We start from the raw sequence: 19,947 nt of genomic DNA on the forward strand, positions 1-19,947 counted from the left end.
TAGACATGTTAGTGAGTTTAAGCCAAGGTTCTGGAGACCCACACAGTGATCACTATATTGTTATTCAGATATCATTTTTTGTTTCTCTGTTCTTCTTCCACCTTAAATTCCACTTTTACATCTTTACAGAATGTAAGAATCATGTATACCATTGTATAGCATTTAACTGGTTTGATTAAAATGTGACAATAGAATCTAGAATCCAACTGGTGTTCCAAGGATAGTTAATTTTTCAACCAAAGAAAGAAGATTTCAGAGTTATACAAAATGAATAAGGAGCAAAAAAAAAAAAAACAAAACAATAAAATAGTATTATGACTTTTGGAAAACTGGGATGGGGAACCAATACAGAAAACAAGCTCTCTGAGGTTAAGGGACTGTGTATGTACAAGCATTTTTATCACATATATTACTCATCTGTGAGGAGATCCTATGCTTTCTTGTTGACTAGAGGACAAGGATTCGTATGTACAGTAAAACAGGGCACTTGGTGGCACCGTGACACTATTGCTACCAGTATTCCTATGATTAGGTTAAAATATTCTTCATTATCTCTGCTGAGCAACAATGGACTTTATAAGTGAATGATTTTGTACCCACCTGATCAATTTAATAAATTCAGTCACCTAATTGCCAAACAGTGATATTTCTTTGCCATAGCAGGGTGATTTTGGTTTATGCCATCTGTCACTTGTGTGAGTATAATATAGATTTTATTTATGTATATTTTAATAAGGTTCATAAGCAAACATTTACCTTAAAAAACTGACCCTAATTTATATTGTGCATCTACATTTAAAATATTTTATAGTTTAGTAAAATTAATAATAAAAGAAATGTATTACATATATATATATACATATATATTTGAGTTCAAACAGAGTATAGGCCATATCTGTTTGCCAAAGAAGTAACAATCAGACCACAACCACATTCCAATTTTCAATTCTCAACAGATAAACACACTCTTAGACCCAGTTCTACAGCCATGTACACATAACACACAGAAAACAGAAGACTGTATATCTCAGGAACATTTGCTATTTCTCATTTATTTTTATCTTACTGAATGGGTCAATTTAAAAACTAACAGGGCTGGCGCTGTGCCATAGAGGGTTAAGCTACTGTCTGTGAAACCTATATCCTATATGGGCACCTGTTTGATATCTTGCTGCTCCACTGCCCATCAAGATTCCTACTGGTGTGTCTGGGAAAGCAAAGGAAGATGTCCCAAGTGCTTGGGCCCCTGCACCCATGTTGAAGACCTGGAAGAAGCTCCAGGCTCCTGGATTTGGTCTGTCAAAGCCCTGGCCATTGAGACCATTTAGGAAGTGAACCATTAGATGGAAGTTATCTCTCTCTCTCTCTCTCCATTCTGTCTCCATTCTCCCTTTCTCTCTCTCTCTCTCTTTCTCTCTCTCTCCCCCCAGCAGATACACACTCCATCTTTCAAATAAATAAATAAATCTTTTTTAAAAAGCTGGCAATAGGCACATATATTTGTTATATTCTGTTGCTTAGACTTCTATTTCTCACTTTGGCTTTCCCATTTGTTTTCCCACTGGAATGAAGTGTTACACAAAGTGTAATGTGACAAGCCGGTGAGGAAGAATGAAATATCAGTTCCATAAAGCATGCTTCATCTTTTCTAAGATTTATTTATTGATTTGAGAAGCAGGGTTACACACAGAAAGAGAGGCAGAGAGGTCTTCCATCTGTCAGTTCACTCTCCAAATCACTGCAATGGTTGGAGCTGGACTGACCTGAAGCCAGGAGCCAAGATTCTCCTGGGTCTTCCATTCAGGTGCATGGGCCCAAAGACGTGGACCATTTTCCACTGCTTTCTAAGACCATTAACAGAGAGCTGGATCACAACAGGAGCAGCCTGAACATGAAATGGCATCCATATGTGTGTCAGCACTGCAGGCAGAGGGTTAGCCTACTACTCCATGGTGTCAGCCCCATCATGATTTATTTCCCAGCAAAGCCAAAATACCATACCAAGACGGTAATATGAGAACATTGAATTATTTTACATGCACTCTCATTGTCAGTAATAAAACAAATAGTGTATTTAAATGATGCAATATATATGATCCTTTTGATATAAAATATGACATGTTTACTCCTGTCTTCTGGCTGGTCACATAAGCATCAAATGTTGCTGCTCATCACGGGGCAGCAGGTCTGATAGAGCTCCACAGGGCCAGCCTGGGGAGCTCAGGGGCCGAGCGGGATGATGAGTGTCAGTGGCAAAGGAACCACACCAGAGCTGGGAGATCAGTCAACGCCCAGGGCACAGCCGGGTTCTCGGCTTTATAGGGAGGGGGAGAGCTTTTATGGACACAGAAAGGGGGCTGTCCAGGGCACAAGGGAACCGAGCCAACCAGCAGAAAGGTAAGGCAGGACAGGAGCCAGGCATGCCCTCAAGGGCCAATCACAGCTGAGGACACATACTGTCCACAAATACAGAAGTCTCCTGTCAGGCTAGGTACCTCCCCCGGGGCCCATCGTAGATTGTTGGAAATGCTGAGTCACTGGGATGCTGAAGTGCAGCAAACTCGAGCAAAGGCTTAGAGGCCTTGTCGAGAGAAGGCTTAGCAACTTTGCTTCCTTTTCGGTTGGAGCCCCCCGCAAAATATATTTCATATCATCATGAGAAGAACCTGCTTTTAGTCTATTCAAATCCACTGTCTGAATGTAAGGGAGGGGGCCAAGAAAAGCCACTCACCTCCAGAATGACATATAGAAATAAAGATTTTCAACTTCTTTTGCTAGACATTTTTAGATTGCTTTCTAACACAATAAAGGCTATTTAAAACTGGACTTGCCTGGGAGATTTTTGAAGGTAAAGAAGAAAATATACAGAAAAAGGTCATGTATTTCCTCATGGAAAAATAGTTATGAATATCTAGAAATGTCATACCCAAATGTGTCATTCTCTTGATGTTTTTCATTAGAATTTAGATTGAGAATCAAAGAAGAATGGATAAGGAAAATTGCTCCTCTGTAAGTGAATTCATTCTCTTGGGAATTACCAATAACCCAGGGATGAAAGTGACCCTATTCATCACATTCCTAGTTGTTTATCTCATTAATCTTCTGGCAAATCTTGGAATGATCATCTTAATTAGACTGGATTCCAGGCTGCACACCCCAATGTACTTTTTCCTCAGTCACCTCTCTTTCTGTGACCTCTGCTACTCCACTGCAATTGGGCCCAGGATGCTGGTGGATCTACTGGCCAAGAATAAATCCATTTCCATCCATGGCTGTGCTCTGCAGTTCCTGATCTTCTGTATCTTTGCAGACTCTGAGTGTCTGCTGCTGGCAGTGATGGCCTTTGATCGGTACAAGGCCATTAGCAACCCCTTGCTCTACACAGTCAACATGTCTACCAAGATGTGTTCTCTGTTCGTGGTTGGGGTTTACCTAGTGGGAATGACAGATTCATTGTTACATACATCATTAACATTCCGCTTATGTTTCTGTGGGTCCAATGAGATTAATCATTTCTTCTGTGATATCCCTCCTCTGCTACTACTGTCCTGCTCAGACACACAGGTCAATGAGTTGGTGATCTTCACTGTTTTTGGTTTCCTTGAACTGAGTACCATTTCGGGAGTTCTTGTCTCTTACTGTTACATCATCTCATCCGTTTTGAAGATCCGCTCTGTTGAGGGACGGTTCAAAGCTTTCTCCACCTGCACCTCCCACTTAACTGCAGTTGCAATTTTCCAGGGCACCATGCTCTTCATGTACTTCAGACCAAGTTCTTCCTACTCTCTAGATGAGGACAAGAGGACCTCACTGTTTTACACCCTAGTGATTCCTATGTTGAACCCTCTGATTTATAGCTTGCGGAACAAGGATGTGAAAGAGGCTCTCGAAAAACTGAGAATCCGTGTGTGCTAAGGTAAATGGGCAGACTTTAAATAAATATGTGTATTTACACACACATGTTAAATAAATATTTTGATTTCTTCAAATTATACATTAGAATATAACATCAAATATCTGATTTTAATTGAAATTGTACTTTCCAAACCTATAACTCCTCCATATTTTTGAGCTTCCTAAATATAATAAATTTCTTGTGTATCTTCAATTTAAATAATGTGCCATCTTTATTTTGCCCTAAACTTGATTGGCTTAATGACAACTATAATAACTATTTTAAGATTTGCAGTATACACTATATCCAAAGTTAGTGAACACTATCTTGAAATATCAATCAGTAGTAAATATTTAACCTATCTAATGTAATTTATGATTCACACACTTTAGAATATCACTGAGAATTTGACTAATACAGAGAGCTTCTGCAAGAATTCCAAGTTGCATACTTCACTTGGCAAAAATTTCTTATTTTCTAGTTATTTCCTGGTTTGTGCAATAAGTTGGCCAGCCATAGTATTTTCATTTTACACCATTGAAAGAAAAAATTAGATAAAGTAAATTTAGCAGAGTTTGTTTAAGCAAAGAATGATTCATGAAACTGGCAGAAACCTGATCTAATAGAGCTGTTGAGAGCTCCACGTGGCAGTGTGGACTGCTAGTATTTATAGACAGATGGAAAAGGAAGTTCCATATAAAAAAATGTTGATTGGTTTATTGTAGCTAGGCATTGTGCTATTAAGGCATGGTGTGATGAAGCAGTTGTTTTAGTGTCATGTGATCAATTAGCATTTTAGGACTGCCTGAAGCTCAGCTATTTTCAATGACTGAGACTCACCTATTCATTATATAAATATACTCCTCAATTACAATCTTTTTACATATTATGTTAAGTTGCACTTTCCTACATAGGAAACAGCTTTGGATTCTTTTGTATTTAATTTAGATTTATTTTGTTAATAATGTTCAAATGTTCAGTCACAAAAGAGCACTTCTGAATGCCAATATACAAAATACATATTTGTTACTCCTCTTTATAGTTCTATTTTTAAGTGAAAATAATGTTTAAATTTCAAAGATATAGATAAATATAGAGTATTCTGTTGATTCCAATTTATGTCAGTGTTTCTCTTTTGTAGTACAAGTAATAAGTCCTTTGATGACAGTTTTTTCTTACAAATAGATAAATATAAGGTAGCCAAACATTGATTCATTTACATAGAAAATTTCATTACAATATTTTTTAAAGATTTATTTAATTATTTGAATGTCAGAGTTACACAGAAAGAGGAGAGGCAGATAGAGAGAGAGGTGTTTCATCGACTGGTTCATTCCCCAATTGGCTGCAAGTGTTGGAGCTGCGCCAATCCAAAGCCAGGAGTCAGGAGCTTCTTCCAGGTTTCCCACATAGGTACAGGGGTCCAAAGAGTTGGTTCATCTTCTACTGCTTTCCCAGGCCATAAGAGACAGCTGGATCAGAAGTGGAGCAACCAGGATTCAAACCGTCACCCAAATGGGATGTCAGCACTGCAGGTGGCCTCTTTACCAGCAACACAATTGTGCCAGCCCCTCATTACAATGCATTAAATGCCTAAGTAATTGGTAAACATAATCAAGAAGAACAGAAATATCCTAGTGTTCATTATTTTGATGTCAGAAATAAATTCAACAACACGGCAATGTCTATTTCAAGGGTAAAACATGTCTGTACTCTTTTCTGAGAATAAAGATGGTGATAAACTGAAATGAATCATGAATCACAAATTCTATATTTTTGAAGATTAAGAGAAGTTAAAAATTTCACCTATCATTTTCTTGACCATTTTTTCAGTATTTCAGAAGAATAGCAAATAAAGTAAATGGGGAAATTGCTCCTTCTTGAATCAATTCCTTTCACTGAGATTCCATGGCTTTGTTTTGCAATTGTTCAACTTCTGTATCTTTGCAGATGCAGATTATCTACTGCTGCCAGTGATGACCTTTAATCAGTACAAGGGCATTTGCAATGTTTTCCTTGCTTTATACAGTCCACCTGCCCAGCAGGATGTTCCCTGTGCTCATGGCTGTAAAAAAGTGGGAATTTTGGATATTAAAACAGATAAAATATCAACATTTTTGCTTAGGTTTTTGTTGATTTGTTGCAATTAATTATTTGTTCTTTGATATCCTTCCTCTCCTTTTGATGTTTTGTTCAGGTACACCAGACAATGAATTAATTAAATGAATTAGTGAGACAGGGCAGTATAAGTTCAATTACATTGTTAAAATATAGAAAGAGTTAAAAAGTGCTCCCTTCAAATACCTGTGAAATCAAAGGTAAATTTGGCCAGCGCTGCGGCTCACTAGGCTAATCCTCCGCCTTGCAGCGCCGGCACACCGGGTTCTAGTCCCGGTCGGGGCACCGATCCTGTCCCAGTTGCCCCTCTTCCAGGCCAGCTCTCTGCTGTGGCCCGGGAGTGCAGTGGAGGATGGCCCAGGTCCTTGGGCCCTGCACCTCATGGGAGACCAGGATAAGCACCTGGCTCCTGCCATTGGATCAGCGCGGTGCGCAGGCCGCAGCGCGCCTACCGCGGCGGCCATTGGAGGGTGAACCAATGGCAAAGGAAGACCTTTCTCTCTGTCTCTCTCTCACTGTCCACTCTGCCTGTAAAAAAAAAAAAAAGGTAAATTTGATTTAACTGGCATGCATATGAGTAGAAAGATCATAGAACATCATAGAAAGATGGATCAACAATTCATGAGGCCCTAAAATGGAGGAATGTGGTGGAATGAGAAAGCCATGCCAAGATGGCCACTGGCAAGCGAGCGTCAGTTATAAAGGAATGGCTTCAGAAACCCCCTGGGAAACCACCTGGCAACGGAGCCTGCCTGGCAACAGGCTGTGATTGGTTAGGGTATAAACCTCCCCTTGACCAGATTGGCTGCCACGGCTATATAAGCTGCTATACCAACTGAAATAAATGAGTCTGCAGGCTGCTCACCTCTGGTCTGCTTTCACCCGCCTCCCGGTGTCTGTGTGGTGACTCCTCGCCTCTTGCCTCTACCTCGCTCCTCCTTTCAGAACAAATGCACAGCAACAGAGGAGACTATTCCACTTCAATTATAATGAAAAAAGTGTTGGCTGGGTTTCAGAAAGGAAAATGGATTGGCCTGAGGAGATTCCTCTAATGAAATTCTCAATTCATCATTTCCTCCATCTAATATCCCTGCCAGACAGTAGCTTGGTTCAAATAGCAGTGTTCATCAGAACATTGTTGAGTGAATGGCTCTGATTTCTTACTCATTACTTTTAATATGAGAAACACACTAAGATTAATGACTGTGCCTTTGGACTCCACCTAAGCCCAGCATAGCACCTGAACAAAAAAGGGGAATATAAAAAGAAGCAAAAGCACCAGTTATTTTTTCTTGAGAATATATTACTTGTAAAACAACAACAAAAATAATGTACTATGGGCTAGTGCTGTTGTGTAGTAGGTAAAGTTGCCACCTACAATGCCAGCAAACCATATGGGCTCCAGTTTGAGTCCCAGCTACTCCTCTTCTGATCCAGCTCTCCACTATGGTCTGGGAAAGCAGTGGAAAATAGCCCAAGTGCTTGGGCCCTTGTACTCACCCCGCCTTGTAGGGGACCTGGAGGAAGCTCCTGGCTTTGGATCAGCCCAGTTCCAGATATTGTGACCATTTGGGAAGGGAATCAGCAGAGGGCAGATCTCTCTCTCTCTCTCTCTCTGCCTTTGCTTCTCTGTAACTTTCCTTTCAAATAACTAAACAAATCTTTAAAATAATAATGTGCTAAGTGTGTAGTGTCGGTGGAATAAACACACACACATTAAAGCACATACAGTAGCTATGAATATTAAAGTGATGAATGTTAAATTTTTGTAAATGTATTCTTTGGAAATAGTTAAACCAAAGGACACTTATCTAGCTGCAATCAAAATTATTTTTAGATTTTTTTTATTTGAAAGTCAAAGTTATAGAGAGAGTAGGAGAGAGAGAAAGAGAGAGAAGGAGAGGGAGACAGAGCGAGAGATCTTCCATTCACTGGTTCACTTCACAAGTGACCTCAATGGTCAAGACTGGGCAAGGCAAAAACAAAGGTCCTGGAACTTCATCTGAGTCTCCCAGGAACAACCAGGACAACAACCAGTACTCCTAAATATTTTATAAATGTCCATGGTCCTACTCTAGTTTACTGAGATCAAAGACTAGAAGTGGCTTCATAATAAATTAGACATGACTATACATTAGAAGGACTATATAAGACTCAGCAACAATTACACCTGTTAATGTCATTCAAAATCTCAGAATATCAATGTGCCGCCATGAAAGCCTTGAGTGAAAACATTTTGATTTTCTGGAAAAGCTCAACAGGCAAATGATATCTCTAGGAAGATATTATTTCTGGGATTCGGAGACAGCGTATGGAAACCACAGCAATATAAAAAAAAAATGAGAGATGTTTCTCTCATTCATGATATGCCCTCAAACCATGCCGATTGGAAGTTTTACTGTGTGTTATATATACATATATATATATATACATATATATATATAATTTATTTATAATATATTTATATATATATATAATTTCAGAAGCAGCACCACAGCAGGAATGTGTTTGAGTTGTGTTAAAGCTAAAATTAAGTTGTCATCAGTCTCAAAACTAAAGAGATGCACGTTGCTCACCCATTTGAAAATTATAACATATGAAAACTCAGATCTGATTTATATAGGGATCTTTAAGATCTAACTCTCTTGTGTGAAGTAAAGAGAAGTCAAATATAGGCATTAGATGAAGTTCTTTACAGTTAATTAGAGGTGGGCATTGAGATTCAGAAGTTTAATCGGCCTGTTGGGATGCTGGCATCCCATACCTGAGTGCTTTTGATTGAGTCTCACAACCACTTCCCATCCAGCTTCCTACTAATGTGCACTTTGGAAGACAAAAGATAATGACTCAAGTACCTTGATCCCTGCTACCCACTGGAAGTCCCAAATGGAGTCCCAGATTCCTGCTTTGGCCACACTCAGCTCTAGATGTTGTGAACATGTCTCTCTCTTTCTCTCTCTCTCTCTCTCTCTCTCTCTCTCTCTCTCTGTGTGTGTGTGTAAGCATCTTTCTCTCCTTATCATTCTAAATTTCAAATAAATAAGAATAAAATAAATACACTTTAATATAAGTTAAAATTTATCAAAAATAGAATACTATGACTTGCAAAATTTGCCTTTTATGATAAAAACCTTAAGCAAAATGGATATAGAAGGAATACAACTAAAAACAATCAAGTAAATATGTGAAAAACCCATAGCCAGCATCACATTGAATGGGAAAAAGCTAGAAGTGTGTCTACTGGTATCAAGAACCAACAAGGAAGCTCGCTCTCATAATTAGTAGTCAATACAGTTTTGTAAGGTTTAGCCACAGCCATTAGGCAAGAAAAAGAAATGACATACAAATAAAAATAAGGAAGTCACATTATCCCTGTTTGCAGATAACATGATCCTATATAGAAGGGAACCAAAAGACTCCACTAAGAGACTATTGGAACACATAAGAGAGTTTACCAAAGTTGTAGATATAAAACCAACACAAAAGTAAATAGAATTTGTAATCACAAACAATGTCATGGCTGAGAACAAACTCGTAAGATCAGTCTCACTGGGGCTGGAGCTGTGGTGCAGCAGGTAAAGCCACCGCCTGAAGTGCCAACATCCCATGTTGGGGCCAGCTCAAGACCCGGCCACTCCACTTCCAATCCAGCTCTCTGTTATGGCTGGGAAAGCAGTGGAAGATGACACAAGTCTTTGGGCTCCTGCATCCACATGGGAGACCTGGAAGAAGCTCCTGGCTTCAGATTGGTGCAGCTCTGGCCATTGCAGCCATCTGGGAAGTGAATCAGCTGGTAGAAGACTTCTCTCTCCTTCTCTCTGTCTCTCTGTCTCTGTCTCTGTCTCTCTCTCTCTGCCTCTCTATAACTCTGTCATTCAAATAAATAAATCTAAAAAAAGAAATCAGTCTGATTGACAAAGGCAGAGAGTTCTTGGATAAAACTCCAGAAACACAGACAATAAAAGCAAAAATAGACAAATGAGATTACATCAATGTCTGCAGAGTCTGCACAGCAAAGGAAACACTCAACAAAGTGAAGAGGCAACCATCAAAATCAGAGGAAAGATTTTCAAAATATGCATCTCATAAAGGATTAATATCCCAAATATATAAAATCTCAAAAAACTCAACAATGACAGAATAAAAATCCAATTACGAAATGGGAAAAAAGCATGAACAGACATGTTGCAAAGGATGAAGCACAAATGACCAAAAGAAACATGAAAAAATAATCCGGTCCACTAGCCATCAAGGAAATGTAAATAGAAACCACAATTCACCCAATTAAAATAGCTTTCATTCAAAAATCAAAAAAAAAAATAACAAATGCAGTGAAGATGTGGAGAAAATGGAACATTAATACACTGTTAGTCTGATTATAAACTAATACAACCATTATGGAAGACAGTATGAAGACTCTCTAGAAATCTGAAGACAGATCTACCATATGACCCAGCCATCCCATTTCTGGGAATATAGCCAAGAGAAATAAAAAGAGCATATGATAGAAGTATCTGTACCTCCCATGGTTATAGCAGCTCAATCCACAATAGCCATGATATGGAGTAAACCAGATGCCCATCAACTGATTCCTGGATAAAGAATATGTGATACATACACACACACACACACACACATACACACGCACATGCTACTCAGTCACAAAAAGGAATGAAATCCTGTCTTTCGTAACAAAATGTATGCAACTGGAGACCATTATTCATAGTCAAATAAGCCAGATCCAAAAGGACAAATAACAGACATTTTTTTTCCTGATTTGTGGTAGCTAATATATGGAGTAAAAAAACAAAGTGCATGTGTATAAAAAATAAATGAATAATATACTTCAAAAATCCATAAACAAAAACTAAAAAAAAGAAAAAATATGATCTGGAGGTTCACACATATTATAATATTTCTCTCACTTGCTTATCTCTAGATGTCCTAAACTGCAAGTAATTCTCTTTCATGATTTAAGAAAGCCATCACCATGGAAAAATAAATACCTCTAGGAAGTTAATCAAACTTTTAATAATAACAAATCAACATACATTCAATTTAAAAAAAATTATATTTACTTGAAATGCATTGTGACAAATAAGCATAGTGTTTCACAGTGCAACCTTATACAGAATAAACTTCTGCCATTGAACAATTATATAAATTAGAGTTAAATAACTAAAAGTTCAACCTCTGCTAAAATTGTTGCATATATTCACAGGGGAAAATGCTGAAATAGTAACCTAATTAACCATCACTGAGTAACACATAAGAATAAAGAGAGAAGCATAATACATTTCAGTTCCAACTATCACAAGGTAGAGGTAAAATGAGAGCTGGTTGTTCAGGTACCAGAGAGAACAAAAGGACTTTTTCGTCTCAGGTAGGTTAACGAATAGATAATGTAAAGCAGAGAGAAAAACTAGTCCTTATTTTGGAAACATGAGGAATTGAGTATTTAGGAATTTGTAAAGGAATGATTCTATACCTAATTACACAATTAATTAAACTTGAAATCTACTGGGCAAATGATATTTTCATGTTATATGGATTCACTAGTTTGCCTTTTGTATAAAGAACACAAAATTTTCATTTATTTATATGTTAGTCAAGACTCATAAGTAAATCATTAACATTCATGCAAGTGACAATGTGCATTTAAATTTAAAATGTGTTCTCTTATTATTCAAATAACTGAGTTAACATATTACAAATACAAATATTAGTAAACTCAAGTCCAAATGGATATTATACCAAAATTTTTAAGTCTGGGAGAAATAAGAGTCAGACCATCACAAGCCTTCTAATGTTCATTTATCAACGGGTAAGCACACACATACATACACCTCCAATACATGTATAAATGCATGTACAATCATAGGAAATAGGAGCCCATATAATTAAAAATAATCATTGTTTTTCTTTCCATTCTCATGTTAATGAAAATACCTATCTAAAAGCAACCCAAAAAAACATACTCATTCTATTCTGCTGTTTGCTGTTTTTTATCACTTCTCTTTGGGATTTCTCATGGAACAATTTGAGTAATACAAAGAGGTTATAAACACTGTGATATAATAGTGCTGAAGAGTGATAGAATAGTGCATAAAAATGTGTTTCACAGTTCAGTCAACTCTAAAGATTCTCCATCTGAAAATTAGCATAATATGTTAATTCATCACTATACCATACAATCTTCAAGGATAAAATGAATTTTATTTTAATAACCATGTAATAAATATGGTTTTTATATCAAATACAAGAGATGTTCAGTCTTATATTTCCTTTCTGTTAATCTAACATTCAATTTATTTCATATTATTTTAAATCTAGAGCCAGCATTAATTTTATTCAAATCTGACCCTGAAATTAAATGAAAGTGGCTAAGATGTACCTCACATTTCAAGAATTATTTTTAGTCTTACTTAATTTTATTTATGAACTGACTTTGATAGACAAATATTGCCTTTTATTCACATGAAAATGTCTCATAGAAAGTACTACTTGCCTGGGCTATTTTCTCAGAATAAGAAGATAATCTACAGAAATAAAACATGTTCTGCCTTATTTTTAGATTTTCATTTATTTAAAGGCAGAGATACAGTAAAAGAGAATTTCCACCAGCTGTTCACCCTCCAAATGTTCACAACAGCCAAATCTGGGCCAGGCAGCTCAGATTTCAGTCCAGATCTCACAAATGGGTGGCAGGGACCTGAGAACCTGAGCCATCACCTGCTGCTTCCGAGAGTGTGCAAGAGCAGAGAGCTGGACACAAAATAAAGGTTCCTGGACTGAAAGCAGGCACCCCAAAAGCAGGTAAGTGTCCTAAGCAACAAATTAACTTCTACACAAATCTTCCACTCTCATGTACTGTTTGGAAGTCAGGAAAAGATAAATCCTAACCCATTCTTCTTTTGCTGATTTTTCTTAGAGCTTAGAACAAGAACAAAGAAGAATGGACAAGGGAAATTGCTCCTCCGTAACTGAATTTTTTCTCCTGGGAATTACCAATAACTCTGGGGTGAAAGTGACCCTATTTTCTGTATTTCTAGTTGTTTATCTCGTTATTATCTCTGCAAATCTTGGAATGATCATTTTAATTAGACTGGATTCCCGGCTGCACACCCCAATGTACTTTTTCCTCAGCCACCTCTCCTTTGCTGACCTCTGCTACTCCACTGCTGTTGGGCCAAAGATGCTGGTGGACCTACTTGTCGAAAACAATTCAATTGCAGCCATTGGCTGTGCTCTGCAATTCTTCATCTTCTGCATCTTTACAGATGCAGAGTGTCTGCTGCTGGCAGTGATGGCCTTTGATCGCTACAAGGCCATCAGCAACCCCTTGCTCTACACAGTCAACATGTCCAGCAAGGCTTGCCTCCAACTGTTGGTTGGAGTTTATCTGGTGGGAATGGTAGATGCGTTGACACATACAACATTGACATTCCGCTTATGTTTCTGTGGGTCTAATGAAATTAATCATTTCTTCTGTGATGTCCCTCCTCTGCTACTACTGTCCTGCTCAGACACACAGGTCAATGAGTTGGCAATCTTCACTGTTTTTGGTTTCGTTGAACTGAGTACTATTTCGGGAGTTCTTGTCTCTTACTGTTATATCATTTTATCAGTCTTAAAGATCCACTCTGCTGAGGGGAGGTTCAAAGCTTTCTCCACCTGCACCTCCCACTTAACTGCAGTTGCCATTTTCCAGGGCACCATGCTCTTCATGTACTTCAGGCCAAGTTCTTCCTACTCCCTAGATGAGGACAAGATGACCTCACTGTTTTACACCCTAGTGATTCCTATGTTGAACCCTCTGATTTATAGCCTGCGGAACAAGGATGTGAAAGAGGCTCTGAAGAAAATGAAGAATAGAATTTTGATTTAAGTAGTTAGGCATGCACTATAAATTTATATTTACACACACATTTATGCTCTTGGTTAGCTTCCTCAACTTTATTACTATTAAATAAATTTGTAACAAATATTGTAATATAATGTATTGGATCCTTCACACCTGAGGGCCCTGCATCACCAGATTCAAACATCTACAGGTGGAAAATATTCATTCAAAAATATGAATAGGCAATGAATATATAAGGACTACTTTTCTTGTCAATATTCCAAAAAAATTACCTTGACAACTATTTACATAACATTTGCATTTATAGTAGGTATTTTAAATATTCTAGAAGTGATCTGAAGTGCATGGAAGCATTGCAGAACTTTTATATCTATCTATCTATATATATACAAAATATGTGTGTGTGAGTGTGATGCCAATTTATATTAGGAATTTGACCATCTCTTTGTTTTGTTATCAAAGGAAAGTCCTGGTACCAAGTGAAGATACTAATGGATTTTGCATATTTTCTCTATTACAACATACCAATATTTCACAGTTTCTGAAATATGTTATGCTTTATTATGTGTCTCCAATTTAAATAAGTATCCCTCTATTTTCAAAAAAATATACATGTATTTATAGTTTTCATGTTAGCATTGCAAAATTTTGTTTCTTTGAAGAATATTTTATTCATTCATTAAATTATTCTTAGGGTTACTGAGTATTTAGTATGAATCTTTTATATAATTTTGTCTTCACATTTCATGACAAATCCACTAGTTTATATGCTAGAGAATTCTACACTAATTCATTAAGCTTAATATGCAATAAGCTATGAAATATCATGAAGTCAAAACCCTACATATGAACTAGACATCTAAATATAGAGTGTAGATAATAAAAGATTCTTTGAAAAGGAGACAGTTTCTGACCTAAACAATAAATAGATACTAGCTGGGAAATGAAGACTTGGAAGAATTCTAGACAAAGGGGCTGGGAAATAGAAATCCTGTGGATTGCATGCTAATGTCTTTTTGGAGGAAAGGAAGTTCTACAACTCTGGATTAAAGAGCAAGGTGAACAGTGTCATCAAATTCCATTGCTGTCCAGAAAGTCTCAACTCAATTAACTTAAACAGATTTTCTTCCCACTTCTTCATTCTTAATTCTTGTTAAAAGCTACTCTTTATGGCTCATAAATATTATTCTCCTGAAGTCATTATTCTACCACTCCTTTTATTAAATCACTGTCTGCAATATAACCGAATACTCTTTGCTTGAGAACTGTAGGATTTATGGCTCTCATCTGTCAAACTGCTTTATGTCTGGTACACAAATTGAAAAATAAATGGAAAGCCAACCAATAATTAAAGATGGTTGTGGGGGGGAGGGAGGTTATGGGGGGAAAAGCTGCTATAATTTAAAAGTTGTACTTTGGAAATCTATATTTATTAAATAAAAGTTGAAAAAAACCAACACATGTGAAATATTTGAGTGTGTGCTGTATAGTAAAGTTTAATTAACTCAAGCTTTGATGTTGTGATATTAGGGATGCTAAGATTATTAATCTACAAAGATTTGGGTATCTGGGTACTTTCCTGATATCCACCTACTTCATCTATTTCACCTCAGGGCATTGGCTAAGCTTACTGAAAAAACGTGGGTAAGGCAATGTACCTGAATTATCCGACAAAACTCTTGATCATCCAATGTAATTGTCAAAAATAAAAAGACATTGAATGATCATTTGTATTTCTTCTTTTATAAAATGTCTATTGAGACCAGAGATATGGGGTAGTGGGAAAAGCTGTCAACTGCAGTACTGGCATCCCATATGGACACCAGTTGGAGTCCTGGCTGCTCCACTTCCAATCCAGCTCTCTACTGTGGCCTGGGAAAGCAGTAGAAGATGTCCCAAGTCCTTGGGCCTCTGCACCCATGTGGGTGACCTGGAGGAAGCTGCTGGCTCCTGGCTTCAGATCATCTCAGCTCCGGCCATTGCAGCCATCTGGGGAATGAACAGTGGATGGAAGACCTCTCTCTCTTTCTCTCTGCCTCACCCTTTCTGTAACTCTGCCTTTCAAATGAAATAAATAAATCTTTTAAAAAAGATATGTCTGTTAAAGACCTTTGTCCATTTTTCAGGATATGATAAATTATATATGTATAATTTTACTCAAATAAGACATTTTATGATTCGAAGAGTTCTATATTAACCAGATGACAGAGGATAGATTAAATAAAGTATTGCAAGTAAATAGAATATAATTTATTGGATCTAGACATTACTTACATAAAATGTGGTTCTTCTAATGTCATTTTAAAAATTGGATTGTTTAAATATAAGAAATACAATAGAATTGACAACAAAATCTGGTTATACCTAAGCGGTGTGTTAACAATATTAGTTCTGCTTATAAACATCTTTGTGAATGCATTTAAGGAAAACTTGTTGTATATATATGTTCATGAAAGCATATGCAAATGTGGGTGGATGTGTACTTGTTTAGTACATTATACAATTAAAACAAAATCCTACAGATTTATTGATGAACAGGAAATATTGAATACTTGCTGACTGGAGTCATTTCTCTTTTGCTAATTATGTACAGCTTTTGCCATTAAGCTAGATCAAGGCAAAAGAAAAAAATATAAATATTGCATTATGTCTCAATTACCCTACCTGTATAACATATAAGATGTTAAAACATATTATTATATTTCTTACTTATTCCTAAGGGACTAAGAGTTAAACACCAAGGGACTAGGCACAGAGATGGTTATATAATCTAGGTCAATCAGGGGACAATGCTGAACACTTGAGTAGGTAGAACTTCATCCAGCGAAGCAATCGGTGATTCTCTATCAGGTAAAAATATCCTTGCTATTTTTCTAATTTATTGTGTATATGTATTTAATCCTTTCTCCTTTTTTTCCACTGAATATGTTACAAAACAAAGGAGACTATGTAATTTAATGCAAACATGTATTTTTATTATTAATGTTTATTTTATTTTTTAAACTGAAGTTTTATTTATTCAAAAGTCAGAGAGAAAGAGAGAGAGAGAGAGAGAGAGAGAGAGAGAGAGAGAGAGAAACTTCCATCCATCGTTTCACTTTCCGAATCACCTCTATAGCCAGGGCTAGGGGTTAGGCCAAAGCCAGGAGCCAGGAATCCCATCCAGTGAACCAAGTACTTGGACAATCAACTGCTGCCTTCTGAGCACGTTAGCAGGGAGCTGGAATGGTAACACAGGAGCCGGAACTTGTACTGGCACTCCAATACGGGATGCCAGCATTGCAAACAGCAGCCCCTAGCATTTTAAATAGGTATATAGTTATAAGTGAATACAATAAATACTACCATGGGTTATTGAGGTTCTCAGACATTATTTTATCACTTTTAATCTCTTACCTGTATTTTAATATGTTCTTATAGTACCAATAAAATAATTATTTTTGAAAATCTATCCACAGAGATAAACATTTAAGTGAGTTTAGGCCAAAGTACTGGAGACTCACATACTGATCATTATATTCTTATTCAGATATCATTTTTTGTCTTTGCTTTTGTTCTCCTTCTACTTTCAAGTCCACATTTTTATATATTGAGAGAATATAAGAGGATGTGTATGTCATTGTATAGTATAATTATTTCAGTTAAAATATAACAATAGGATCTAGAATTCTACAGGTATTCTAAGGACAATTAACTCTCTTTTAAGCAAAGGTTAGAAGACTTCAGAGGTATACAAAATAAATAAGGACTAAGAGAAAAACAATAAAATATATTGGACCAAGAAAACAAAATACTTTCTGGAAAACTGGAATGGGGAACATAGTTTAGAAACCAATCTCTCAGAGGCTATGGGGCTGTGAACATACAAGCATTGTTATCACACTTCTTACACACTCTGCTGGTGAGTAGATCATGTGTGTTCCTGTTGATTAGGGCACAGGGATTCATACAGTAAAGTGGTGCCTTTTGTGGCTCCCTGTTGCTTATGCTACTAGTATTCCTGTAGTTGGGCTGAAAATGTTCTATTTCTGCTGGGCATCAGTAGATTTCAGAGGAGGGCATGGCTAGCCCTGACATAGTTCTATCTCCCCGCTCCAGCTTATTGTTCGCTGAGCCCCTTCCACCTGCTTCTCCTGCATCCGCCACACTTTCTATGCCACTGAATGCTGAATCACAGGCAGTCTGTATCCCAGGAACAGTGGGATGGAGCTTCACTTACTGAAGCTAGATTGGGCAAGTGGAGTGATGTTATATATAGGAATCTGCTATGGCTTTGTTTACTCCAAATTTTGGATGACAAGGAGAAAATAATGGGACATACTCTATACTCACACTGCTCACTTACATGTCTTCTCTATCACAGGATATAACAATATTTCTACAAAATTTGTAGCAATTTTGTCAGAAAACATGGCTATCTGGATGAATTGATTGTAAGAATTTTTACCTTGAATTTGAGTACATGAGTTTCTTATTCTACACAATGGAAGTAGTCCAAAAAATCATAAGTACTATATAGCTTTCCATAGAAATAACACAGTTGGTTTGGATGAAAGTGCTACAACTTCTCCACAGTAAGATACAAATATAAGAAACATGATTATCACTGTCATCTTATTAATTTGCATTGCACTGGTAAAGTCAGTTTACTTTAAATAATCCTGCTATCGCTTACCTCTTTTTTGCTGTAATCTCTTAACCCAGTAGGTTAAGTGTTAATGTAGTAAAATGATGTTAACCTTCTACTTCCATCTCCTTTCACAACCAGGGATTTCCAGATCTGAGCAATGAGGATTGAAAACTGCACTGTGTTTACTGACTTTATCTTCTTAGGACTCTCTGGCAAGCAAGATGTGCAGCTGGGGCTCTTTGTTCTCTTCCTCCTTGTTTATGGAATAACTGTGACTGCCAATCTAGGGATGATATTGCTGATCAAGATGGACTCCAGACTTCACACGCCCATGTATTATTTCCTGAGCAGTCTGTCTTTCTGTGATGTCTGCTACTCCTCCACTGTCTCTCCCAAGATGCTGGCTGATTTCTTATTGGAGCAAAAGAGGATTCCATATAATTTATGTGCCATTCAGATGTATTTTTTTGGGGCTTTTGCAGACATGGAATGTCTCATGTTGGCTGTCATGGCCTATGATCGTTACGTAGCAATTTGCAATCCGCTTCTTTATACAATTGCCATGTCTGGGAGAATCTGTATGCAGCTAGTGGCTGCTGCCTTCATTGTAGGCTTGGTGGATTCAGCAATCCATACTAGCTGCACATTTCGATTGTCCTTCTGCAATTCAAATGTCATCAATCACTTTTTCTGTGACATTCCACCCTTGCTAGCCCTCTCAGGCTCAGATACATCCATCAATGAGATAGTGATGTTCACTTTCATTGGTTGTGTGGTGGGCTGCAGCATCGTCACTGTCCTACTCTCCTATAGTTGTATCATAGCGACCATCCTTAGGATGAAGTCAGCCGAAGGCAGGCACAAAGCCTTCTCTACATGTGCCTCCCATTTAACGGCTGTAGCTGTATTTCATGGAACTCTCCTATTCATGTATTTCCGACCCAGCTCAAGTTACTCAATGGACACAGACAAAATGGCCTCTGTTTTCTACACCGTTGTCATCCCTATGTTAAACCCACTGATCTATAGCTTAAGGAACAAGGATGTGAAAGCTGCCCTGAAGAAAGCGATCAGCACTACACTCTCTTCTGGATGAAACTGGCTTTCCATCTGAAATTACCTAAGGGTTCTGAGTATTAAAGTTCAGGTACAATTACTTTGGCACAAGTTCCCATAATTTTGCCAGTACAATCTCCCAGATATTTTCAGTTATTTCAATTGCACCTAAACTGAGCATAGGAAGCAGAAATTTTTGTCTTCCTTCCCTCTAAACTAATAAGAACAGAAACAGGTTCATTGTGCTGTGTTTCCGACGAGGTCTTTTTGTACCTCTATGCTTGGGCTATGGGGAAGTCCCTTTTCCCACTACAATTCAATATACCATCCTTCAGTTTCCAGCTTAGTAAAATAAGTTTAATGGGTATAGATTCTCTGCCAAAA

General features: G+C 37.4%; 3 protein-coding genes across 3 annotated transcripts; all 3 read left to right on the top strand.

Annotated features, from left to right (window-relative positions):
• Window positions 1-2,982: 2,982 nt before the first annotated feature.
• On the top strand, window positions 2,983-3,915 carry LOC133764281 (olfactory receptor 5W2-like). The gene has a single exon (XM_062197954.1). It carries the CDS (start codon window positions 2,986-2,988, stop codon window positions 3,913-3,915), a length of 930 nt encoding a protein of 309 aa, XP_062053938.1. The 5' UTR covers window positions 2,983-2,985.
• A 5,218-nt stretch (window positions 3,916-9,133) lies between these two features.
• LOC133764282 (olfactory receptor 5W2-like) lies at window positions 9,134-13,901 on the top strand. The gene is made up of 2 exons (XM_062197955.1): window positions 9,134-9,149; window positions 12,952-13,901. The coding sequence occupies exons 1-2, from the start codon at window positions 9,134-9,136 to the stop codon at window positions 13,899-13,901; spliced, it is 966 nt and encodes a 321-aa protein (XP_062053939.1).
• A 4,763-nt stretch (window positions 13,902-18,664) lies between these two features.
• Window positions 18,665-19,603, top strand: LOC133763660 (olfactory receptor 5AP2-like). Its single transcript, XM_062197456.1, has one exon. The coding sequence runs from the start codon at window positions 18,665-18,667 to the stop codon at window positions 19,601-19,603; it is 939 nt and encodes a 312-aa protein (XP_062053440.1).
• The last annotated feature ends 344 nt before the right edge of the window (window positions 19,604-19,947 follow it).

The sequence above is a fragment of the Lepus europaeus genome, chromosome 7 (genome assembly GCF_033115175.1).
Source record: "Lepus europaeus isolate LE1 chromosome 7, mLepTim1.pri, whole genome shotgun sequence".
In the NCBI taxonomy this organism is placed as follows: Eukaryota; Metazoa; Chordata; class Mammalia; order Lagomorpha; family Leporidae; genus Lepus; species Lepus europaeus.